General features: G+C 40.8%; 1 protein-coding gene across 3 annotated transcripts in view; it reads right to left on the bottom strand.

Annotated features, from left to right (window-relative positions):
• The window catches only part of NUCB2 (nucleobindin 2), a 50,007-nt gene that overhangs the window by 5,046 nt on the left and 18,898 nt on the right, over positions 1-26,063 (bottom strand). For all 3 annotated transcript variants that reach the window (XM_054971470.1, XM_054971469.1, XM_054971471.1), the window contains exons 3-11: positions 25,944-26,051; positions 23,481-23,607; positions 19,857-19,960; positions 18,214-18,399; positions 15,848-15,938; positions 12,081-12,139; positions 7,969-8,061; positions 5,562-5,651; positions 178-348 (exon numbers count right to left, since the gene is read on the bottom strand). In XM_054971470.1, the coding sequence (XP_054827445.1) occupies positions 178-348; positions 5,562-5,651; positions 7,969-8,061; positions 12,081-12,139; positions 15,848-15,938; positions 18,214-18,399; positions 19,857-19,960; positions 23,481-23,607; positions 25,944-26,051 (1,029 nt within the window). The remainder of the gene's footprint in view (positions 1-177; positions 349-5,561; positions 5,652-7,968; positions 8,062-12,080; positions 12,140-15,847; positions 15,939-18,213; positions 18,400-19,856; positions 19,961-23,480; positions 23,608-25,943; positions 26,052-26,063) is intronic.

Here is a 26,063-nt window from a genome sequence, read left to right as displayed (position 1 = left end):
TCAAAGCAGAGTTTATTGAAAGTACAAGAATACAACTCAAAATATTGTAGGTTTCCTGTTCTTTCAATAAGCCTTCATTTTGTGCCTATGCTATTATATCTGGGATGACTTGTTGCTTTCTTACAATGAAGTCAATTTTTAAAGTTGCAAGAATCCTAGCAAGCATGGTAATGATACCTGCTGGAGCTCTTGTTTCTGAGCCTGAAGCTGGTCTTGTTGCCTCTCGAGTTCTTCCTTCTGTCTTTGAAGTTCTTTGGCTTTCTTTTGCAGTTCATCTTCTTGCTGGAAAATGTGACTTTCAAATTCCTTCAGCTCCTCTTCAGTGAACAGCTGCTGTTGATCAAGGGTCTTAAACAAAAGAACCAAACCCATCAAAGGGGGGCTCAATGAGGAAAAAAATCAAGAAGGAATCATAAAAGCAAAGCAAACTATAGAACCACATGGTCCAGTTGACTTCAAATGCACATTAAAGTTTATGACAGAATTCTTCATTAACCAAACTTATAACTTTATCTAAACTTCTTAGGGCATGAGCACACTAGGCAAACTTTTACCAGGAGGAGGAGCAAGGTTTCTCTTGTTTGCCTTGTCTGCATGCTGTGCAGGTACAGTTCATATACCTGGACAGTCGCTCGGCTTTGAGAAAGCAAACTGCTGTCATCCTTGTTGAATAAGCTTGTGATAAAGACTCTAGCAAGCCATCATTACACAGCAGGCACTAACATTTCCCCACAAGTGCATCCAATGGGTAAAGGGCAATTCACTTTCCTGCCATTATTTCCTATGGGAGAAACTAGAGAGGGGGGAGGATTGCAAGTAAACTCCACCGAATTCGCTGGGAATTCTTCCTGTCCACTAAAACCCCCTCAAGTCTCAGGAAGACTGGACTCAAGGGTTGAATTCTATGGGTCCCTGAACAAAGTGCACCCAGCCACTCTCCATCATTTATCAAGGGAGAAACATTTCCAAGGCTTTCCAGGCAAAGAAAAACCATAAGCGAAGGCAACTCCTGGCCAAAAGCCAGCCCCAATGCAAGTCCCACTGCCGATGCAAGCTGAACCAACAAAGCCCAACAGAACCAAACTATAGTGAGGAAAATCAATGTCAAAGTGAACCCCAAACTGAAGCAAGGAGTGGGGCTCACTGGACAAGCCTTGGAGTTTAAAAAGCAGCCAGCAGTAGCGACTTGACTGACTCTTTTGGAGCTCACAGGTGGCGGCAGGATGGCAATCCATGGCCCTCAAGCAGAAAAGTAAACAGCAGAGGCAGAGCAGCAATGAGAGGGTAGCAGAGCAAAGTGACTTGCCTCAAAACACCGAGGCAAGGCCCGTGGCAGAAGAGTGGCACAAAGCTGGAAGAGGACAGGAGGCAGCAAGCAGCGAGGCTGGGAGAGGAGCCAGCCAGGAGCATGGGGAGCCATGTAGGCAGGGGCCGAGGGAGACAGTCTTGCCACTGCCCTCCCTTCGTTTCTGAAAAGAAGTGGGGGAAAGTTTGGAGAAGCCAGCCTGCAGCATTTGCTGCATTAAACTGAATTAACTCAGTTTAATCTAGCCTATCAGTATCTGGTTTCCTGGATCTGATCCAGGACCCTCTATTTTGAACCAGTATAGCCAAATTATGCTGGATTGGTATAAATCCAGCTATATAACCAGTATATAAATGCCAGAACACACACCCCGATCACAATCAGACCCCCCACTCTTCCCAGTGCTGGCTGCAATTCACAGATGGTTATGCAAAGTATCCCCTTCCCCTGCCTCCAAACAAATAAATGGAACTGTCAGGATGGACTCCTTTTATTATTGCAACACTATGCTGGAGCACTGTGCATGCTCTCTCAGGCACTAAACATATTAAACCAACTCCCCCATCCCCATCTTCCAGCATGCACAATATTAGACCCAGGAAACTAGACATGCTCAGGAACTGGCTTTTGCACACAAGTTATTTTATTGGCAACTGTTTTAATTGTTTCAGGCACCATAAATTAAGAAGAAAAACTGAAATGCATTCCACATTTTTGAGGACAAGCACACCAATGTATCTGAGGAATATATAGCTGAAATGTCTTGCTAGCATTTGCCATATTTCTTTTCAAACTTTCAGCTATAAGTTATTAATTTAATATCAACAACGTGTGCTTATATACCACCCTTCTGGACGGATTAGTGCCACACTCAGAGTGGTAAACAATGTCCATGTTGTTGTTGTTGTTATTATCCCCACAATACAGCTGGGGAGCTGGGGAAGAGGAGTGGCTTACTCAAGGCTCATGGCAATAGTGGGAGTCAAACCATCAGAGTGCTGATTCGGAGTCCAGCCATTTAACCACTATACTACAGCAGCTCTCTAGCCTTTCGATCCTCTTTACACATTGTTATCAAGTGCACTGCAGTGAAATGTCACATATTTACATTTCTTTTTAGTAATCGTATAATTATATTGTTTTGAGATATTTTCTGACAGACTATCTATTTTGGGCATATTGGTGGTTAGGTCTATTTTTAACCTTTGTGTTGCATACTTTTCTTCACATCTCCCCTGCTACAACAGGGCTTTGTCTCCTTGTACTCCTCCCTATTAAGTACAGAATCCTACAGAGACCTCTTTCTGTGCTTGCTTACAGAGACAAAGTACTACATGGAGAAAAGTTTCCAAATACACAAAGTGATTTAATACTTACTATTCTATCTTAAATTCAGGATTCAGGGAGAATAGCATAAATTCTGCCACATAAATAAAGGCAATAAAAAGCTGTTATCTCCCAATTCATGGCTTGGATCCAACGGAGCGTATACAGGGGCAGAATGTTTTCTGCTAGGGAGAACAACTTTCTCGCACATATCCCTACTGCTGCAGGTCAAAATGCCTCCCAAATGCTGCTTTCCCCCCCAAGAGCAACATTTCTGGAGGCATTTCAGACTATGGTAGGAGGGAAGAAGCGAAACATTTACCCTCCATGGGTTGTTTCCACCCAAGGATATGCTCCATTGGATCCAAGCCTAAGTTTATCTTTCATTCAAAGAGATCTAAGGCTGAACATCTCCTCTGTTCCAAATTTCAGCAAAATTGAAATATTGTCCGATCAAATGGATTAAGCAGTGTCCCTAAACTCTGTTCATATTTTATTTTGATAAAGCCATTAATTTTTTTAAAAAAACTTTATTTTTGAGAGTTTTTTGTTTTCATAGTAACAGTATTTATAACAAATGAACTCATCAATACAATACACAGTGAATTAAACGTTCCATATTCAGGAAAATGACAAACAAATAAGTATATACATATACCAAATGTAGCTTAAAAGATAAAGGTCTATTTGCAGTTCTTTCAACATGCACTCTTTAGCATAAGATCACTTCTCAAAAGCTAAAAGACTCCAAAGAGAACAGTTTACATGGTTTGAGATCTTGGTTAATCAGGTAAGTTAGTACTGGTAGCCACTCTTCCTAGAAACTGGATTGCAGGCTAATTGTATCTATTTGCTTAAATTGATGGGTAATTTTTTTTCCATGAAGAAATGATCCCAAATTTTATTATGCCAGATTAGGATTAAAGGATGTCTGGCATTTTCCCATGTAGTGCCTATGGTGGCCTTGGCTGCCACTAATAAAGAGGCTATTAGTTCTCTTGGTCCTCCTGGGAGGTCATGTTCCAACCATAAATTGAGCAAAACCAGTTCTGGTTTTAAAGGAATGATACATTTCATAATAAATTTAATACGTGTGGCAACATCAGACCAGAACTTCTTAACAACTTTGCAAGTCTACCAATAGTGAAAAAGGAGCCTGTTTCCCCAGCACTTCCAGCACTTGGGGGAAATGGAATTATTTATGAAATGAAGTCTTTGGGGAGTAAGGTACCATCTTGTCATTAATTTGATTGACTACGTTCTGATATTTATGGATCTAGATTTAATAAGAGTTGACTTCCAGATTTTAGACCATTAGGAATCAGATATGGTTAAATTGCAATTTGCTTCCCAAATTATCTGATAGGGAAATGATTTAGTTTAGTTTTGAAAATTGTTAGCAATGTCTTATAAATTTTTTGAGGTATATACCTTACACGAGTTTTTATCCTCTTTCAGGAGGTTTTCAAATTCAGTTGTTACATGAGACTATGTACATTTCATGAAAGATTGACTAAATAAATGATTTGAAAGTATTGGAACCATGGGATTTTACAGTCTAATGCTGTTTCAATTTTTTGTTTAGATAGAAGGGTTCCATTCTTTGACACGTCTGTTATTCTGACTAGGTTTGTCTGTCTCCAACTGCTAAATGAATCTTGACACAGAGCTGGCTTAAACCAGTTTTGGCCAACAAAATAGGATAAAGGAAGTATCAGTGGTGCTAGCTTGGATTTGTTTTTTTCCCCATACTTCTAGAGTAGCCAAGAGAAACATGTTTTGCTTGATTTTTGAAGAGCATTCAGAGGATTTGTTCCATATAGATTCTTGTAGCGTTCTAGGGTATGTATAGTGTTATTCTATGCTTTTCCAATCCGTTTGAAAATTAGAATTTAAAATAAGTGTTAAGTACGTAAGATGTATTGTGTCATAGTAAAGTTTGACATCTGGAAATCCAAGAGCACCCTGTGAAATATGGCTGCGCATAACATAATGCCGAATCCTTGGCTTTTCCCCTTCCCAGACAAATTCATTAAATAATTTTTGCCAAGTGTCTAGGATTTTGGGCTTAACTGGGATAGGCAAAGCTCTGAAATAGAAAAAAAATTTAGGGAGAATTATAGATTTAACCAGATTAATTTTTTCCATCCAATTCAAACTTAGTTTTTTCCAGCCAGATAAGAGTTTTGAGCGTGGAAGAAGAGTTTTGAGCGTGGAAGAATAAAGTTCGAAGTAATTTTGGCTATAGCTATCTTTCAATTTGGGGGTAATTTTAATTCCCAGTTAATTCCAGTATTTGGTGATCCATTTATATTTGTGTATTTTTGATAAAGTTAATCGTTTCTTGTTCTAAATTTAGAGGAAAGATTTCTGATTTGATCTGATTAACAGAAAATCCAGAGTCATGTCTGAATTCAGTTAAGAGAGTTTCAATATTTGGCAGAGATTGCTTAGGGTCAGTCATATACAAGACCAGGTCATCTGCAAAGAGACTAATTTTGAATTCATGGCTTCCAACTGTAATTCCTTTTACTTTGGGATGAGATCTTATTGCCAATACCAAAGGTTCCATAGCTAAGGCAAATAAGATCGGGGAAAGGGAGCAGCCTTGTCTGGTTCGTCTTGTTATACAAATATCAGTTGAGTGAACGTTGTTAGTTCTAACTACAACTTTGGGGGATAGGTAAAGAGCATTGATAGCACGTAAAAAAGATTCTCCAAAGCCCATTTTTGTAGCAGAATTTTAAGATATGACATTTCCACTGTATCAAACGCTTGATAAAGCCATTAATAATGACACACAGATAATGATACTGATAAACACAACAAAGAAGGAGAAAAAAATCAGAAGCTATAGATAAAAAGGCTACTTGCTGATTTTGTCAGGCTGGTGGATGCAGCAAGTTCACTTGAAAAATGTCATTATTACCTCCCAGCTGTCTGGCTCCAAAAATTCTTTTTTCTCTGTAGCTCTTAAGAATTCATCCAAAGTTACTAACCGGTCTCTATTGATGTCAACCTTTCAAAAGTGATATAAGCAGATAAAAATAGTTTAAGCAACTGAACTTGCATTTATATTCAGCTTTAACTGAGGCACTTTCATGGAAAAGGTATGACAAACCCCAATGAAAACAAACTGCATACTGAGAAACACATCCTTGCTTTGTAGAAGGCAAACACTACTGAAATGCTGCATATTTTTGAGAAGAAAATGATGGCTGAAAAGTAGTAGCTTACCAATCAAAATGCATTGCTACCACTAAAGGACAAACAGCAGGTAGCATACTACAGCCTTGCTTTTAAACTCACTGAAGACCTTTTCACATACTATGCACAACCCTCAATCCAGAAAGATAGAGTGACCCATATAAGGCTTAAAAGCCCTTCTTTCCTCCACCCTCTGTCAGCACATGCTATGTACATGCATGATCAGATGCCACAAGCAGAACAATTCAAGAACAGTTGCATTACTTGACCAAGTTGAGTGGGAGGGTTGGATAGAAATATGGAGTAAGCACAGATCTGCTATTCTCCAAAACAGCCTGTTGTGCAGCTTGCGCAGGTGTTGAGGGGGTAGGGAAACACACTTAAGCACTATGGAGACTGAAGAACCCAACACACATGGATGCTGCACCCTAACACAAGTTGGGATGATCTCATTAAGACCTCAAAGCTTTGCAAGTTTCATCAAGTTGCCAGTCAAGTCCCTGGGAAATAAAGACTTGAGACTTAAGCAGTAAAAAAATTGAGGTTTAAAAAAAAAAACTGCAGATCAAATGTTCACACCATTTAGTCTTTCACTAAAGGACTGTAGCCAAGATGAGGCTCTAACACTTTCTTCTTATTAAAATAAAAGTGCCATAGTTCCTTATTTCTCCACCCCAGCCAGTACTTCATCGATTTACTACCACAGAATTGTCCTCATTGGCCTGGTAGCTCTCTTGATGTTGGCAGAGAACTGCCTCAGGCTGCTTTGCAGTCTTCCCTCTGATCCTGCTGAGGCACTCTTCCCACAGCCACAGATCTTCTAGCCTCTAGGTGCTTTTTCTCCTGCTCTCAATCAGCTCTTAAAAGGCTTCAGCAGATCATCTTCCTGAAGATTTTTTTTGCCTTCCAACTGCTTCTCAAATGCCTCTCCCAGCGCCAATTCTATATACTACAGTGACTCTTTTTCAGAAGAATCAGACTCTATTTGATCTGAGCGCACTTTGCCCTCCCCCCACCCATGGCTGCTCCAGTTCTTCCAGGGATTCTGATAGGCTGCTAGCTATTCTGCTCACACATCAAACAGAACTAAAGGGGATTGGTGCTTTGCCTTTACCCATCTGTCACAGCATCCTGCCTAATTGAAAACCTATTCTGAGCTTGAAAGCTCATCTTTAATGACCCTTTAACCTATCCTTAACAACAGTCACTTGCTTTACCAACTGAAAATACATTGTAACAGTCTGAAAACATCCTGCTGTCCTATTACAGAACCTCTATATATAAACAAAATGACAATGACATTAACTTGCATTCTAACATTATTACAAACAGAGTTAGTTTTTCATTGTGCAGAACTTGTTTCCCAACAAGGACCATACCTAAAAATCTCTTTACAAGAAGTCCTGCTCATCCTCCAGGTACACGTTCATGTAAATAAATGTAATTTTCAATATCATTGCAGCCGGGAAAGAACCTCTGACAGACAAGACAATTTGTGCATACAAAACAAAGCACTGTGTTGAATAAAGGATCAATTTACTGAATAAGGTAGTAACAGCGGAATTTTGTCCACAACTATTCGAAGAGGAAGAGATATACAAATCTTGAGGAAGGCATTCAGAACCTTGGGGGGGGGGCAAACAGGGATATATAGGATTTTAGGAAGTTCCTCTCCACATTTAAAATGGCTTTAATAGATAACAACAGAGTATTTTATCCTGACTAGAAAATCTCAGACCCTAGATTTCTCCACAGGCCCTTAAAAAGTGACACACAGCAAATAGACATGCCCCTCCCCATTTCAATTGAATAACAGAAATATTCCTTCTCCTTCCTGGAGACTACAAAAGAAAACAAAAGAGGGGATGCTATAAAAGAAAAGGTTGAAACAGGTTATCCAAAAAAGGTAAACCAGGCTCAAAACTGATACTTTTTGAAGAACCCATTTCACTACTGTCTGCAAACATCAAAAAAGTACCTACATAAATAAAGTTGCCTTGTCTAGAGTGCTGTTTCTGAGTCTTAATTTTTTACTTGTGGCTTGGGGGTATTTGATGATAATATTGCATGCTGGGAGGCTGGTAAGAGATTAAAAGTTAAGAACCACTTTATTACTATATAAAGCTCACCTCATTCATTACATGCTCTCTCATTCGGAGCCTCTCTTCTTCCATTTCTACCATGTCATCCTCTTCATTTTTGGGATCATAGACTTTCTCTAGCTAAAAGGGTTGGTAATATATAACATATTTAGTCAGAACAGAACATCCATATCCGGAATAGTTTTGCTATGTAAAAAGCAATATGTCTGACTTTATTTTTCATCCTATGAAATGGAAAAAAATTATCATTTTCTAACCAATGTCTTACTTATCAGTATCTGTTCTATATTCAGGTTTACTATTTCTCTCACCACCACCAACATACATCAAATTAACTAAAGCCCATGCTTATCCTGCTAATATGACTAGTGGAATATTTAGATGTCAAAGCTGCCAGGAAATGTAGGCATTAATCCTCTGCATGTACAGAATACCTATGTAAACCTTGCCTGAATTCAGAGGTTTTTCTGTTGAGAAGGTATGAGATGGGAACATTTGCTACATAATCTTAGCCTATGAAAATCAATTATCTAAATAGTATATTGTATCTGTTCTTGGTAACACATCATGACTTCTAGATCTATAGATTTTTCCCAGAAAAGCTTCTCAGCCTTTTGGCTTTGAGGTCAAACATTCTCTACTAACAGCGGAACTACAAGTGACAAAAGGCACAGATTGGACACTTGTCAGCTTCCCTCAAGTTTTGATGGGAAATGTAAGCAGCTTGGCGGAATGTTGGACAAGTGACAGTTGAAAAGTCCATTGGACAGCAGTCAGAGAGCCAAGCTGCAAGACTAGGATGCCTACATTTCCCATCAAAACTTGAGGGAAGCCGACAAGTGTCCAACCTGTGCCTTTTGTCACTTGTAGTTCCACTCTGAGTTTTCTGTTCTTATCAGAAGTAATAAAAGACCCGTATTTAAAGCCTGTGTAATACCAAATGGATTTAAACAATGAAGTAACTATTATTTTTACTATTTTCACTATGAATATCAGAAGTAAGGTAAATATTATACTTTAATGCTGTTTACTGTTAACATAATAACACATAATACAAATTATGTACTATTAGCATAGGAATACATACCAAAAACTATATGGTATTGTGACAGACCACACTTTTTTTAAAAAAAAAAATTTTATTTTAATTTCTAACAGAAAACTACAAAAAACTACAAAAATATAAAGGAAAAAAGGGGACTGGGGAAAAGGGAAGAGCAACATATAAACAGAAAACACACACTACATCTACATGTCTTGTATTCCCTTCATACTGCAATTTTTCTTTAAAGTTAACTTTCTAATATGCTATCAGATTGGTAGATCTTATAAAATACAGACTACATTCAGGATCAGGTCTTCTCCCCGCCCTCCGTCTCGGTCTCAGTTCTCTCTGCGCAGCTACAATAGCTGCGCTCGTTCCCTCCTCCCCCCCTCTCCCCTTCAGACTTTGGACTTTCTTCTTGCTGAAACTCCTGATGGTTAAACAAAAAGTCCCTCAGCTGTACTTTTGATGTTATCTTGTAGGTTTGATCCTTGTATCTGAACCAGATGCCTTCCGGAAACAACCATTTATATTTTACTTCACATTTCCTCAGGAAAGCCACAAGTCTTTTATATTTAAATCTTCTTTTACAAGCCAAAAATGGAACATCCTTCAATATCTTAACCTTATTGCCCAGATAGTCCAAGTCCACATTATATAAGATGGTGTCCCGAGTCTTCTTAGATGAAAAGTCAATAATAATCTCGCGAGGCAGCTGACGCTTCATTGCATATTTTGAAGATGTCCGACGGACTTCCAGAATATCGCATTTTAACTCTTCTTTAGTTGCCTTTGCGAATGACGCCAAAAGTTCCGACACCAAATCTTTTAGATTTTCACTTTGCTCCTCTTTTACATTCTGAAGACGCAGTACCGTTTGGGCACGGTCCACTTGTAATCCTATTATTTGATTCTCCAAGAGCTTTACTTCTTTACTTGTTGCTTTCATGAGTACTACGTTTTCGCGTGCAGACTGCTCTGCTCCAGACGCTGTTTCTTTAATGGTTTTCACTTCGCTTTCCACTGAATCAACCTTTTGCCCCATTTCATTTAACTTCGCTACAAAGGGCTGCATAGATTCAAAGACCGCTCGTCTGACCATCTCTTCCAGGGTTTCCCCCTTCCCCTGTAACATCGCCATCACCGATTTCCTCATCGCCGGGCTCTGCTTTTTCGTCGCCATCTTAGGGGGGGGGGCGCCAGCTAAGTTCTGAAACTCCGTGAAGGGGAAGAAATCCGAGCCTTCTTAGCTTCAACTTCCACCAATCCTTCGCATACGCTTAGAAATCAGAAGGGATTCTCTTACTTACAGGTTTTCACCTTAAATCTGCTTATTGCCATTCTCCATGGCCCGGCGGCACACGATGTGCTGCGCAAGTCTGCCGGCCTCCGTTGGAGCAAACGGGCAATTTACCCCCTGCATTGCTTTCAGGGGGTTCTTCCCGCCGCGCTCCGGACCCTGGCCCCCTCACTGGGAGTCCTGGGGATTAACCCTCGCAAGTCAACCGCCCGGTCAGGCTGCTCGGACGTTTCCTCCCAGACCTGCAGAGAGGAGCGTCCGACATGGCCGGGAAAACAAAACCAAATTGACAGACCACACTTTTTAAAAGCATAGAAGTGTTGTACGAACAGCCGAAGGACTAAGGGTTAATCCCTCAGAGACACAGAGAGCTTTAAGTGACAGGCTACTCTAAGGAATCTGATTGGGTAGTATGAGCTGGAAAGAGGAGGGTTTTTTTCCAGCCCTAGATAAGAGGAATCGAGTGTGAAGGGTCAGAACACAGAAGCCTAACTGAAAGCAGTTTAACGCCAACAGAGCTGGGGAAAAGTTGGCAAGGAAATTTGGGAAGTAGGTGTAGACTCTCATTTGGGCCAATGAAAAGAGATAAATATTTTAAGGAAAGGAGACTTTCTCTACCCAGTCAAACAGGGAGATAGCTCTGGAGAGCAAAGAGATCCCTGATCAGGTGTGGTTGGAAACTACCCTTTGGAGACCTTAAGATTCAGTCAAAAACTGAAGGAAAGCAATAGTGTTTGAAAAGGAGGAGTTGGGCTACTAGAAAGTGGGTACCAACATTCTTAAACCCAAAAGAAAAAATAATCCTAGAAGAAAGGGTATTAGAGTGTTTGGGGAAAACACAGGAACAAAAGCCTCTAAATTGATAATGTTGGGGAATTGTGTTTGTCTTATTTTTCAGTAACACAGTTGTAAACAATCTACTCTTAGCCATCTCAAGAAGTGGGCTCTAGTCCATGAAAGAATATGCTGGAATAAGGTCTTATTAGTTTTTTAGGTGCCCATGCTTGGAACGGATGACAGCAATCCTAACACTGCAAGTAAGCTCTCCTTCCCCCCAGTAGAATGTTCCAGTTTGTTGTATTGATTGTATTGGTGCCAGGAACCAAGACCCAGTGCCAGTGTCATTGCAGTCTTGTTGGTTAGCATCTCTGTGTGGATGAGACTTCCATCCTAGATAGAACTGTAGTGGGCATATGCATAACAGTACCAAGGACTTAAAGGATATCAACTAGTTTTCATTTGAGCTTTAGACTCATCAAAGCAGCAGCTTTGTGTCTGACTCTCAAAAGCTTATATACTGAAAATCTTGTTGGTTTCTAAGCTGCCATTGGACTCAAATCCTGCTGTTCTACTGCAGACCAACTTAGCCACCTACCTAAAACTACATTCTGGCATGTTTTAATCAATAAGAGTTCTGTCATAGCAGCTATATAGACTCATACATTGGACTGTTGTTAATTCTATCTCAAGAGCTCCTGTGCTAACTCTCCTACTTTACTGTAGGTTGTCTTTCCTTGCATATGTTTAGTCATATGGACCTCTTTAATGGCATAAAGAATTACTACTATTTTTATAGAGAAGGAGCTTCCAAATCGTCAGTAAAATATAATAGGAAAAGCACTATGCACTATGATAGATACTATCATTGAAGAAATTAGCAATCTTAGGACACCAGATGTTTCATCCCAACAACCCACATGTAGGCTACCCTTGCTCAGTGTGACATTGCTTGTCTTCTATGAATGTATTAAGAGACTTCAGTAGTTCCCAAAAATGCCATTTAGACATATTTACCTCTTTAGTAAACAGGGCTTCTAACTCCTGCTCATCTAGAAAGCCATCATTATTGACATCTATAAAAACAAAGAACATACGAATATAAATTCACAAAAGATTGATTACTCATGCTCAACATGTGCTAGCCAGAAACATATGGTAGCAGCAGCAAATAAAGGCTTTGGCCTCTGAGCCTGTTCTAAAGACCTTCTAGGGCTATCTAGTCTGGAACTGTGGGAAACAGATACTGGTGAGATGAGTCATTGGGACAGTCCAGCAGGGTTCTTATGTTCTTAAATTCTACACTTGGAAAAATACATGTAACAAAGAGAGTGCGGAGGCTTTGAAAATCCTGCTTTCCAAATTTCCACTCTCCCCAAATAGGACTGTATACCAGCAAAATGTTCCTCTTAATAAATGAAGAATTTTTGGACACATTTTAAAATTCACAGTATTGTCAGAGGTCCTGTACAGTGAATGGGGCAAAGGAGGGAGGGCTTGACACAAAATGCTACTTGTGCTTCATGTAATCTAATGTCAGCCCTAGAATTGCTTATGTTCTGTTTCAGCATTTCTTCAATTCTGTATTAGGTTCTTACTAATGCTATGTCTTTGTAAAATTGTGTTTATTATTATTGTTGTAGTTGTTGTTGCTGTTTAATTTATAGCCCACCCTCCCCACGAGCGAGCTCAGGGTGGGTTACAACAGTGTAACAATACACAAATAAAACATTTAAATACATTAAAATACATTTAAATCAGAGTCATTAATATGTACAGTTGGACTCCAGATGGCAGCCTCCTCTACTCTTCCCAACATAACATAAACAAGGAGGAGAGGGAGTACAACTGGTGCTGTCACTTTGACCACATATGAGGGGGGCAGGTAGTTGTGTAGCATCCCCTAGCAGGAGACAGGTCGGGAAGCATTCCTAAGGAAACTTAGGCTGGCCTTTGCCATACACCTGGCAGAACATCTCTACCTTACAGGCCTGCCGATATAAGATCTTAGTGGGCCTGGGTGTCCTCTGACAGAGAGTTCCACCAGGCTGGGGCCAGGACTGAAAAGGCCCTGGCCCTGGTTGAGGCCAGCCACGCCTCCCTGGGGCCACAAACCACCAGTAGGTGTTTTCCTGCTGATCTAAGCATTATCTGGGGTACATGCGGGGAGAGACGATCCCTCAGGTATGCTGGTCCCAGTCAGTTTAGGGCTTTAAAGGTTAAAACCAAAACCTTGAACCTGATCTGGAACTCCACGGAAAGCCAGTGCAGCTGGTGCAAGATTGGAGTAATGTGTGTCCTATATGGTATACCCATCAGGACACGTGCAGCAGCATTCTGGACCCGCTGAAATTTCCGAGTCAGACCCAAGGGAAGCCCTGCATAGAGCAAGTTACAGTAATCTAGTCTGGAGGTGACTGTTGCATGGATCACTGTAGCTAGGTCGTGGGTTAACAGATAAAAGCTGCCTGGCCTGCCGAAGATAAAAGAATGCAGACTGGGTAATTGTGGCGACCTGGCCCTCCCTTGATAGGAAAGAGTCCAGCGTCACTCCGAGACTCCTGACTGATGGAACAGGCACAAGTAGTGTCTCATCAAAGGCTGGGAGCCGGATTCCCAATTCCAATGAACCACAGCCCAAGGACAGGACCTCTGTCTTCGCCAGATTCAGTCTCAGCCGGCTTTGCTTCACCCATCCAGGCATGGCCTCCAGAGCTCTCACCAAGGCATCTGGGGCAGAGTCAGGCTGGCCAGCCATCAACAGATACAACTGGATGTCATCCGCATATTGATGAAAAAGCAGTCTGAAACTCTGTACCAACCAGGTGAGGGGGTGCATATAAAGACTGAACAACAAGGGGGAGAGTATCGCCCCTTGCGGGACGTCGTGCACCAATGGTTGGCGTGCGGATAACCTCCCCCTGAGCGCCTCCCTTTGTCCCCGACCATAGAGGAAGGACACAAACCACTGTAAGGCAGTCCCTCAGATCCCCACATCGGCAAGGTGGTGGGTCAACAGGTCATAGTCAACCATGTCGAACACTGTTGAAAGATCTAACAAAACCAGCAGTGCTGCCCACCCCCACCCCCAATCCAGGTGCCTACCAAGTTTGTCTGTGAGGGTAACCAACACTGTCTCTGTCCCGTGGCCCAGGCAGAAGTCGGACTGGAACGCGTCCAGGATGGAGGAGTCTTCCAAGAGTCTTTCAAGAAAGACGGCAGCTGCTCTACCACTGCCTGCTCAATCACCTTGCCCAGAAATGGGAGGGACAGGTTGGTGGAGTCCAAAGATGTTTTTTTCAGGAGATGCTACACTACAGCTTCCTTAAGCTTCCTTAAGCACCTCAGGAAAAACCCTGGAGCTCAACGATAGAATAATAATAACCTCCAACAGGGCCCTCAGCCATGAAGAGCAGGGGGTCCAGGGAGCACGTGGTGGGCTTCATCAGCTACAGGATCCTATCAACCTCCCCCTGGAGACCAAGCTGAAGCGATCAACCGTGACCGGCAGGTCACAATGGAGGGACAAGATTTTGTCTGCAAAAAAGCTCCCAAGAGCATCACAGCTAATGGCTGAATTTCTAATTTGGTGGTTCCCCTAAGAAAGGGAGACCAAGGACCAACCTACTGGGCGTGAACTTGCAGATGCTATGGAGGCAGCGTAGAAATCCTTCTACACCACCTTCACAGCCACCTCATAGGCTTTCATAAACGCTCTATGGATGACCTCGCCTCTTCATCCCAGCTCTGCCGCCACACTCTCTCAAGCCATCTCAGCTCCCGCTTCATCCGACATAGCTCCTTTGTGTACCAGGGAACCAGTTTGGAACAGGAGCGGAGAGGGTGATGCGGGTATGATAGCGCTGATGGCTTCAGAGAGACGGTCAAGCCAGTCCCCCACCAGCTCATCTAACAAACCACCAGGGGGCATCAGATCCCGCAGAGCATTCTGAGGACCCTATGACATTGTTGATGAAAATGTCCTTGAAATTGACTGTACTAATTTCACACTGTGTAATCCACCTTGAGTCTCAGTGAGAAAGGTGGACTATAAATGACATTAAATAAATAAATAATTCTTTAAACTACCCCCACTCAAGAGAAGTTTTCCAAAGGAATCAATGGAAACTATTTGCTAGTATTACATATTATATGAAGAGGTTTACATAAAATAATGTCAAAATGACTACCCCACTCAGTGTGGCAAAAATTGCTATTTCTTCCCAAAGCACTCATATAAATAGATTGCTTTAAACAGTGACTAGATAAGAAATGCCAAGTAGAGAATAATGGAGAAAATAGGTAGTTTGGGAATATGAATTACATCAGTTCTTTTATTCCTGACAGTCACTACACTGAGCATTGATGACTAGCCACATCAAAGCCTTCCACAAAAGAATGTCCATAGCAAGAGGAAAAGGTTTTGCCAAGTATAGGAACAAAGCAACCAGTTCTATAGAATGTTTATAGTACAGCATGCTGAATGGTTAAATGCATCATTCAGAACATTAGAAAAGTCAGCTTGAACTGGGCACTGGTTTCATTTAGCATTTTCTTCCCTTGCAGAGAACTAGTCTTTCAAAACCAAATCTAGATATACGTATCAATCCTGAGTTGTTTACTTAGAAGTAAGCCCCTTTGGTCAATGGGACTGGGAAAATACAGCTGTAGTTTCTTTTACTATTCTTAAATCCTGAGAACAAAATACCTATCTAGTGATTTCTGGAAACTTAGATCTGCAGCACCAGCTGTTAATTTTTTCCCAGAAACTCTTTGTTTCTTACCATGCAACTTGAAAAATGTCTTTGGATCAAAGTCGTTAGGGTCTAGGCCGTCAGCTTCTTCCCATACCTCTTTCAGTTGGTCTTTGCTTCCCTATAAATAGGGAACTAAAATAAGTACACAGAAATTTCTTGTACTCTGGTGCTAAACCCATTTCATCATTGATCAGAAAGACTTTAAAATCTACTCAATTCTTCACACACAAAATACACATAACTTTTTATTCAGAATCTACTGTAATGAGATGCAGTCTGAATCTGGCATCTTTAATATGAGCTCTTACAATGTCACTAATTAACAATAAAAATGCACAATAGATGTCCCGTATCTAGCATTAAGAATGACTTGGATAATTTTGCAATACTTCTATAGTAAACTGACAAACATTATGGGCTCAAGAAGAGGAACTCGATCACCTATCATTGGCCACAGGAAAGGTTACTGTGACACTTACCCTGCAAACAAGTAACTGAAATTTTTAAAATATCTTCGTGTCCCCCTTCTGAAACACATTTTGATTTACTTAGAGTTTACCAATAAACAAGAAACGACTAATTGGAAGCAAATAAAATGAGACAGAAATGTAACCCCCTCCAAAAAAAGTTTTCATCTTTAGTATTAGGCTGAGTAAACTTGGTGGCAAAAATGCTGTAAAAACACCAATTAGGTCAACTCCAAAGTACATCTGATGCTATGTTCCACATATTCTTAATTTTTCATATAATGTAAGTGAATAGATGTTAGTACTACCAGAGATTCAGAGGAATTAGCCATGTTAAACTGTAGTAGACTTGGGCATGAACAGCAATATGAACCAAAAAAAAGCCATGAACAGTCCGACCAGCTGTTTGTGAGCAAGCTGTTTGTGAGGCCGTTCCTGACGAACATGTGTTCGTTCCAAGCCCTGTTCGTGCTGTTCATCAGCCGTTCATCAAGCCACACAGTCTGCGCCTTTCAATCAATTCCCTTGGCAACAGTAGTCACGGACTTTCTGAACACTGTCTGAACTCCTGTTGCCCTGAAAACCCCAATCTAAGCCCAGGGGCACTTCACCCCCAACTCACCTGCTTGTCAGGGAAAACCCTGACAAGCGGCTGAGTGCAGCCTGCCGGGGTGAAATGCCCTTCTCCCTGCTGCTGCACAACAGCAAGGAGAGGGGCACTTCACCCCCAACTCAGCCACTTGTCAGGGGTTTCCCTGACAAGCAGCTGAGTGCAGCCTGCTGCGGTTTAAATTTCCCTCTCCCTGCTGCTGCGCAGGTCAGGAAGAGGGACATTTAAATCCCCCACTCAGTTGCTTGTCAGAGAAACCCCTGACAAGCGGCTGAGTGCAGCCTGCCAGGGTGAAGTGACCTTCTCCCTGCCCTGCACAGCAGCAGGGAGAGGGGGCACTTCACTCTGCCCTGCACAACAGCAGGGACAGGGGGAACTTCATCCCCAACTCAGCTGCTTGTCAGGGGTTTCCTGACAAATCTCCCCCCCTCCCTCCAGCCGGCTGGAAGGAGGGAGACTTTGAAGGAAAGGAGGTTCCCCACGCCATTTACAAACAGCGCAGGGAACGATATATTGTCGAAGGCTTTCACGTCCGGAGAACAATGATTGTTGTGGATTTTCTGGGCTGCATAGCCGTGGTCTTGGCATTGTATCAAGCACCAATCCATATGCAAAAGAACCTCCTCAGGATACAGTGAAGCCTCCCTCTATTAGCATTCCACACCCTGGGAAACTCTTACCGGATGACTCAGCCCAAGCCCACCTTCTTGAGTAGATATAAATTACCTGCCAACATCTTCTCCACACTGTGACACTGAGAGATCTCTATCTTTTGGTGCTATACCTCTGAAGATGCCAGTCACAGCTGCTGGCAAAACATCAGGAACTACAACGCCAAGACCACGGCTATACAGCCCAGAAAATCCACAACAACCGGCGCAGGGAACGTTCTTCCCTTCCAAGTCTCCCCCCCCCTCTCTCCCACGAACAGCCAACCATGAACATGGTTGTTGTGGATTTTCCGGGCTGTACATGTTCGTGAACAGGGTCATGTTTGTGGTTTTTCATGATTCGTTGTTCGTGGATGACAATGAACAACGAACATGGAGTTCGGTTTTTTCCCTGTTCGTGCCCACCTCTAGTCTGTAGTAGCATAATAGTAGAGTCTAGTAGCACCTTTAAGACTAACCAACTTTATTGTAGCATAAACTTTCAAGAGCCACAGCTCTCTTCTGCATCTAACGAAGAGAGCTGTGCCTTTCGAAAGTTAATGCTACAATAAAGTTGGTTAGTCTTAAAGGTGCTATTAGACTCTTTACTATTTTGCTACTACCAGAAAGTTATCAACATATGCTACAGATATAAACTGTTCTTACAGGATGGTTAACTTTGGGGTGATCTCCATGCTTTTTCTTCATTTCCTCATACTTGGATTCCTCTTGGTGTCTCTTTTCTTCATCCAGTGTTTTTAAGTATTCTCTTCTTTCATGTTCTTTCATCATCTCATACCTCTTAAATTCATCATGATGGGCCTTGTCATAATTTTCCAAGTCACTTGTGGCCTGCAAATATGAAATCACTTGTACTGAGCAGATGGTGGTACTTAAATTTGGCTTACCACTGCATGAACTACTACTTTTCCCAAGCATATGCAGCAAAAAAATTTCTCCAGGAAATCATCTAGATATATTGAATACCTGGTACAGTCTACATTTTTCTCCCAAGGAAGAACAGCAGACACAAAGTGCTTTAGAGGCATTAAATGCCTCAATGCAGTTCCCTATTCGTGGCAAATAATAAATATGAAATAGAAACAGTAAGGGATAGAGTTAGGGGAGGCCCATGTCAGTGAAAAGGATATATGTAGTGGTTAAAAAAACAATGGAGTATTTAATACGCATTAACTCCCTGGGTCTTCTGCATCCCCAAATTGAAATTATTTGGATCAGTTCCAGGATTTTGTGGATCCCCTGCATAACAGATAACAAACCCTCATACCAATCGTACTGAAATACAGAATACTTTAAAAGGCTAAAAAAAAATTAAAAGAGTAAAATAGATAGTATCTAAATTCCACCCACCCCTCTGAGCAGCACCACTGATCAAATATTGCATCTGTGACTGAGTCCAGCCTTCACTTTTCCAAAGTAGTTGCCCGAAAAGCAGTGACATGGCCCTGTTGCCTACTGCTTAGTGTCAAGGCAACAAGCAATGGCTCCAGTTGCCACCATATAGCATAGGAAAGAGAATTTCAGAGTATCATTCTCCCCACACTGTAGTGCTCAAATTCATGACTAGATGAGAAGCTTCGTGCTCTCCCAGCCAAGAACTTTAGCAGTCAACACTAAAAGGCAACTGCCTCAAGGCTTCAGGAGACTATATATCTAAATAAATGAAATGTGGCAAGCTTTAAAGTGATTAGCTGGTATCTTAATTAACATTTAAGCTAATTAGTTGGTAGAGGCCATTTTTGATCAGCGAGGCTGTGAGTGAACAGCAGAGGCTGTTCAAGTTCAAATATATTAATGTAATAAGGAACAAAAGAAATTATAAAATACAGGATTTTCCTCTGCTACTGTTGCAACTTGTGTTTATTACATTGTAAATAGCTTCTACTTCTGTAAACATCACAAAAAGAATCTATATTGATAAATAATAATTATTTTTAAAAGCTATTTAATCGGTTCTAGTTGAACAAAGTTGAAAAGAAAATGTGTAGGAGGTTTAGTTGACATAGGTCAAAACAGAGCTATATTTAAAGACTCTAAAAACTAAGGCTGCTAATGTTGACATGAAGATGAAGGTCACGAGAAGCATTACCCGAAAAATGAACAGAGTGCTTTAAAATGCATGTGAATGTCTTCTGCAGCACAATACTGTATTACAGAGACAAATAAGATTCTCAGACTTCTGAAGTTATCTATGAAAGTTATTCAGAGGAGAACAAAGGAAAAAGACGTCTCTGCTTTAGAAAGACAGCAGGCAAGCATCTGGGAAAACAGTTGCCCTTAACACTTACAGTTTTGATCAACATGTCTAAATCTTTAGCTTCAAAAGTATGAGGGTTCTGGTGGTTTAGATGCTCAAACTGCTTGAGAAGAGATTGATGGTCTATGCCAGAATCTGAAGAGTAATCCACAAGCAAGAAGAGAAATATAGTTTAACTGAAAATATTTGATATATTCAATATACCTAACAAGGTATGGACTTAAGGCTTATTTTAGAAAATATTTAAGATTTGACATCTCAGAAGGTATACGCCTAAAAAGGCACAAATATCTTATGAGATGAGAGTATATCAAGTATCACAAAATGCTACTGTTAAAGTGTTTAGAGATTACACTGAACTTCAAAGGTATTTCACAAACTTTTTATAACAACTATTCTAAACTTCAGCAGCTGAAACAGGCACGACATTCTCAGTTGTGGAAATGACAGATATTCTCCCCAAGACAAATAACAACAACAACATTCAATTTATATACCGCCTTCAGGACAACTTAATGCCCACTCAGAGCGGTTTACAAAGTATGTCATTATTATCCCCAGAACAAAACACCCTGGGAGGTGGGTGGGGCTGAGAGAGCTCGAGAGAGCCGTGACTAGCCTAAGGTCACCCAGCTGGCTTCAAGTGGAGGAGTGGGGAATCAAACTCGGCTCTCCAGATTAGAGTCCCGCGCTCTTAACCACTACACCAAACTGGTTCTCAGGTTCTATTTTAACTAGTACATTTAAAATTAGCTTCATGGTTAAGAGGAAGCTTTGGCTAGATGTAGTTGTGTTTAAAAATCAGTAGTGAAGGGGAGGAAGTAAGCTTGTTTACAGTCACTAATATTATATCTGTATCATATCTTCCCCACAGCAATTTTATCATGTTTTCAGTGGCTGAGCCAAGACTATTCTAAAAATTACTGGGTACAGGTTAGAAAAAGAAAACTAGCCACTGCTGACAAAGAAAATAGTTATTCTTAAGCAAAGAATGTTGACACTGTTTATAACATTGTCTATGCCCTGCAGCAACAGGGAATTATTTCTCCACTGATGCCTTTTTCCTTTATTACTGTTTTGATGAATATTACTGTTGTGCCAAAAGGAATCTTGTCAACCATGTTGCCCAGTCCCCAGAAATTATCTTTTTCAGTGCATCTTTTGTGGCCTGTACTAGTCACTCTGCTTGCCCATTCACCCAGGTTCTACATGGTGCTACTGTGATTGTCCTAATGAGAGTCTCATGAACAAAGTCTTGGAAAATTGCGGAGGTGAAAGCTGTGCCACTGTCTGAAACTACAGTGTCTGGTACTCCATGAGCTGCAAAAAAATTGATGAAGAACTGTGTTGGCAGCATTTGAGGTTATGAATGGGATAATGGCTACTTCAAGCCATTTTGAAAATGAAACCACAACAATTAGGAAGCTGTTGCCCTGGAAAGGGCCAGCAAAATCTTTGTGGAGAAGTGACTAAGGCTTCTTTTGTTACTTCCCAAGGAAATACAGGAGCTTTTGGTGGATTATGGTGGGTAGTTTGACATGTGTTGCATTCACTCACAACTCTTTCAATATCAATGTCTAGTCCAAGCCACCACACATAACTTTGGGCCAATGCCTTCATCAGTACCATACCTGGGTGTGCTGCATATAGAGTTCTCAGTATGACTTGGCATCCCGCTTCTGGAATGTCAAATGTTTCCCCATAATAAACAACCCTTATGAGCTGACAATTTATACTGATGAGATGAAAATGGCCTGAACACTTCAACTAGTATTTCTGTGGGCCAACCCATCCATACCCAGTTGAGAACATATGCCAAGATAGGATCTTTTGACGTCATCCTAGCAATCTGTGCAGTCTAAAGAGGGGGTTCTGGCATTAATTCCAGCATAAGGACTTCCGTTGGTAAAGGAATGGCACAGCCAGGTATCTGCAGAGGCAGATGGCTTAAGGCATCCATATTTGTAATTGCTTTCCTTGGCCTATGTGTGATTTTATAATTGTATGCATTCAACATAATACTCCAGCACTGCATACGGGGAGACATAATGAGAGGTGTTGGCTTGCCTTTGGTGAAAATATCAAGAAGTGGCTTGTGGTTTGTTTGGATTTCAAAAGAACAACCATATACATAATAGTGAAAATTTTTAACTCCTGCCACAATAACCAAAGCTGGATGTTTTGTTGCTTGCTCCACTATACAACAATTACTTACACAAATATAGATATCCAACAACATTTGTTGTATTTAATGTACAATGATTTTTCTAAAATCCCCCCATTCCTTTTTTTTTTTTAAAGTGGACATTTTTCCAGATGGAGCAAATTTAAAAAGTGCACATTCTGTGTAATTCTTTGAGGATAAAACAACATTCAGTTGTTCACGTAACACCTCTGTTATGTGTGTTACATAGCAGGATATTTTTGCCAGGGCATATTTTAGTTACTGTTAAAACAGAAATTAAAACCTGAAAGTAAATTTTTGTTTTTTAAAAAAATATTCCTTGTACAGCTTTTAGCATCTGAACGAGACACATATTTTACACTTTACCAGTAACACAGTGGTTACAGTTATCCAATCAAGCATGTTACTCATCTTTTGCGAGGAAAATAGTTTCACTAAACTCAGAGAAGTTACTGAGATTCCCATAAAATGTGACAACCCCTTAACTAGCTTCTTTCTTTTCTTTAAGCCAGGACAAGAGACAAATCCCTAATCACTAATTCTATCTGTTATTTCTTTAGAGCTAGTCTGTCTTGTTTCCCCAGATACCCAAGCAGTATAGTCTGATAAAGGAAAACTCAGATACATCTGTGTATCACAGTTTAATATCTGTTGTTGATACAAACAAGAAGAAAACTGAATCATTGTTTGGTTGTTGTGGGTTTTCCGGGCTGTATTGCCGTGGTCTTGGCATTGTAGTTCCTGACGTTTCGCCAGCAGCTGTGGCTGGCATCTTCAGAGGTGTAGCACCAAAAGACAGAGATCTCTCAGTGTCACAGTGTGGAAAAGATGTAGGTCATTTGTATTTACTCAGGAGGGGTGGGGTTGAGCTGAGTCATCCTGTAAGAGTTTCCCAGGGTGTGGAATGCTAATGGCGGGAGGCTTCACTGTATCCTGAGGAGGTTCTTTTGCATATGGATTGGTACTTGATGTGCTAATCTTCTCTGCAGGGCTATTGTCAAGGATAGAATGTTTTGTTAGCCTGGTGTTTTTCAGAACTGGCAACCATGCTCGGTTCATTCTTAAGGTTTCTTCTTTCCTGTTGAAGTTTTGCTTGTGCTTGTGAATTTCAATGGCTTCCCTGTGCAGTCTGACAAAGTAGCTGGAAGTGTTGTCCAGTATTTTGGTGTCCTGGAATAAGATACTGTGCCCTGTTTGAGTTAGGCTATGTTCAGCCACTGCTGATTTTTCAGGTTGTCCAAGTCTGCAGTGTCTTTCATGTTCTTTTATTCTTGTCTGGATGCTACGCTTTGTGGTCCCGATGTAAACGTCAGGAACTACAATGCCAAGACCACGGCAATACAGCCCGGAAAACCCACAACAACCATCGTTCTCCGGCCGTGAAAGCCTTCGACAATACATTGAATCATTGTTTGCTTCATACTCATGCCCAGATTCAAGCTCTGTCCAATTTTTACTTGGTGCTCTTACCTTGAAATGAATCAATTTTGGCTTTAATTAACATCCTTAATCTTGCAACCTCTTGTCTTTTCAGTTCATCCAACTTTGTTCTCACATGATGGCTAACTAAGTCTAGCTCTTTGCTTAATTTTCCACTCTGTGAACAAAACAAAGCATCAGAAAGACAATTGAGGTTACTTTTATAGAAGGTAACTACATACTGCTGTGTGCTCAATACACTCATGCAAGGCAGTGATATTTCACAACTTATGTGTTGCTAATGAAAGGAAATATCTTCTAAATATGAATGCAAGTATATAGCAAGTATATAGTTCAAATAGTGCAATTCCTATGCACAAAACAGCTTCCCTGTTAAGAAAATACAATTCAGCATATGCAATGACAATGAAAGGTACACATCTCCCAGCTAAATGAAGAAGTCTTGCATATAAAAATCATCATATTGGAGTCCCCCCTCCCCACATTCAAGGAACAGCTTCTGATATGCATAGAAAAATGCAAACCCACAGGGCTGCTGGCTCCACACACATGCTAATAATAGAAGCACAAACAACTATGAAAACTTGGGGAAGATGCCAGAGCAACATCAACTAATGACTAACTCTCAATTGTGCAACACATATTTGGGCTATTCTCAAGCTAGCATCCAAAGATGAGGCCCTTTCATTACCTGTGGAAACACTTCTGACTTTTCCTGACAGGTTTTGCAATTACAAACCTAAATCAGAATCCCTGCACAACCATGCTGGTCCCTGATAAGGCTACTGCATGGGCATGAGCTTTTCCACCCCACAGTTCACACAGTTATTAGGCCACTGTGTGTGTGACTGAATAGGGACTGACTTAATTAGGATCCTCCCATGCCCCAATTTAGTAGGAGACTCCCCTCTAGAACATTTGCCACCATGTCATTAAATTAGTTTACATTACACAGGAAGCCTTCATTTAGCATTATCTTTTTTTCACTATCCTCCTCTCAGCACAATTATGACTTGCTGGGGTGTGGGAAGGGCAAGATCTGTTACTGCTAGCTGATGACTATTCGGTGTCTACAAGACTTAGTGTGCCAAAAAGAGACACACAATCTAGGCAGAGATTCCTTTGCACACTTTTTTTGTGCAGAAAGAGTTGTATAAAGCAGTTACTGGGATCTTGGGTTTAGATGTGAAACTTGTTTCAAGATGTTGGAGAAAGATTAGATATGTAGGGCAATAAGCCACTTCCTGACAACTACAGCAAGGGAAAAATCTATACATTTCTCATTGTCTCCTGTAAACACCATTGCTACTTTCAGGAACTAAATCAAGGTACCAATTGCTTTCCACTCTCACTGATAAAAAGGCACAGCTAATAAGGATGAGGGAATCAGTGCAATATATTTTAATGTGCTGCACAAAAAAGCATATGTTTGCAGCATGTTACATACTGTCCCTGTGTTAGGAGGATTGCTTCCTACCCCTTAACAATGCTAAAAAGATGTAGTTGGCTGAATGATAACAAATAATTCTATTGAAAGTTCACAATGAGGAAGAATTAGTAAATACATCATTTTAAATAGAAAGTCATTTAAATCAAGTATGATAGCAGCTTCACAAATTGAATCAGTCAGTTACTCTCTGCTAAAATTATTACAGGTCCTTGTAATGCTAAAGCACATATGACCACTCCATGCACCCATCCTTAAGAAAGAAATCAACTGAAACATTCACTGGAACTCTGAAGAGACCTTTAGTTTGTGTGGGTGAAATGTTTTGAGTGTCATATGAGTCTGCATAGGAGTTGTAGGAGATTTATTACTTTTGTAAATAACAAAATGTTTACAGTATGCAAATTAAATATGACCAACATATTTGTCATATTATTTTCTCTGTGCCTTTTGCTTAATTTACTGTAAGCCTGTTAATCTCTTGCCACGAAAACCCCAACAGGGGTTTCCATAAATCAACTCTGACTTGAGGGCACTCTTCACCACCATCAGAGACATCTTGTTTTTGCTTTGTTATGTTGGGTTTTGAAACCGCTCCACAATTCTCTCTGTGGTGCTTGGGCAATTCCTGCTTACTCAGCTTCTTGAGTAGAAGTAGCAGTTGCCAAATACCTGGAACCACATCCAGAACTACAGCTTCTAGTTGGCAATGCAAACTACCATATAATACCTCCTTAATGTAGAGAAAGCAATTTTAAACGTTCTGTTCTGCAGAATACACATAACATCTGGATAAATACTGTGTGAACAAAAACTTCACAGCTTCCAGTTTGACCTGCAGGCTCTTGGTAAAACCCCAGTCCCCATCCCAAAAAAAGCTGTAGATCATGATAGTAAACATTTTTAAGTGCAGGAGGCTTCAGTGGCAGCAACTTAACAATGCGCTTAGCTCTTCCACTGGAAGTTAGAGCCTACAGTGCATCTCATTGTAGATGTCATTGTATTTACACTTGCATTTATTAAGATCTGTTGGCCATTGCACTTACCTTTATTTCTTCTATATCTGCTGTCTGGAGCTTCTCTCGGAAATGTTTGTCTGTCTCCAGAACATCTATCACTTGCCTGAGGTATGCATCATAATAAAGCCCAGTATCCTTCAGTAAAAT

Source organism: Eublepharis macularius, chromosome 2, assembly GCF_028583425.1.
Source record: "Eublepharis macularius isolate TG4126 chromosome 2, MPM_Emac_v1.0, whole genome shotgun sequence".
Classification (NCBI taxonomy): domain Eukaryota; kingdom Metazoa; phylum Chordata; class Lepidosauria; order Squamata; family Eublepharidae; genus Eublepharis; species Eublepharis macularius.
This window is presented reverse-complemented; position numbering and strand designations above follow the sequence as displayed.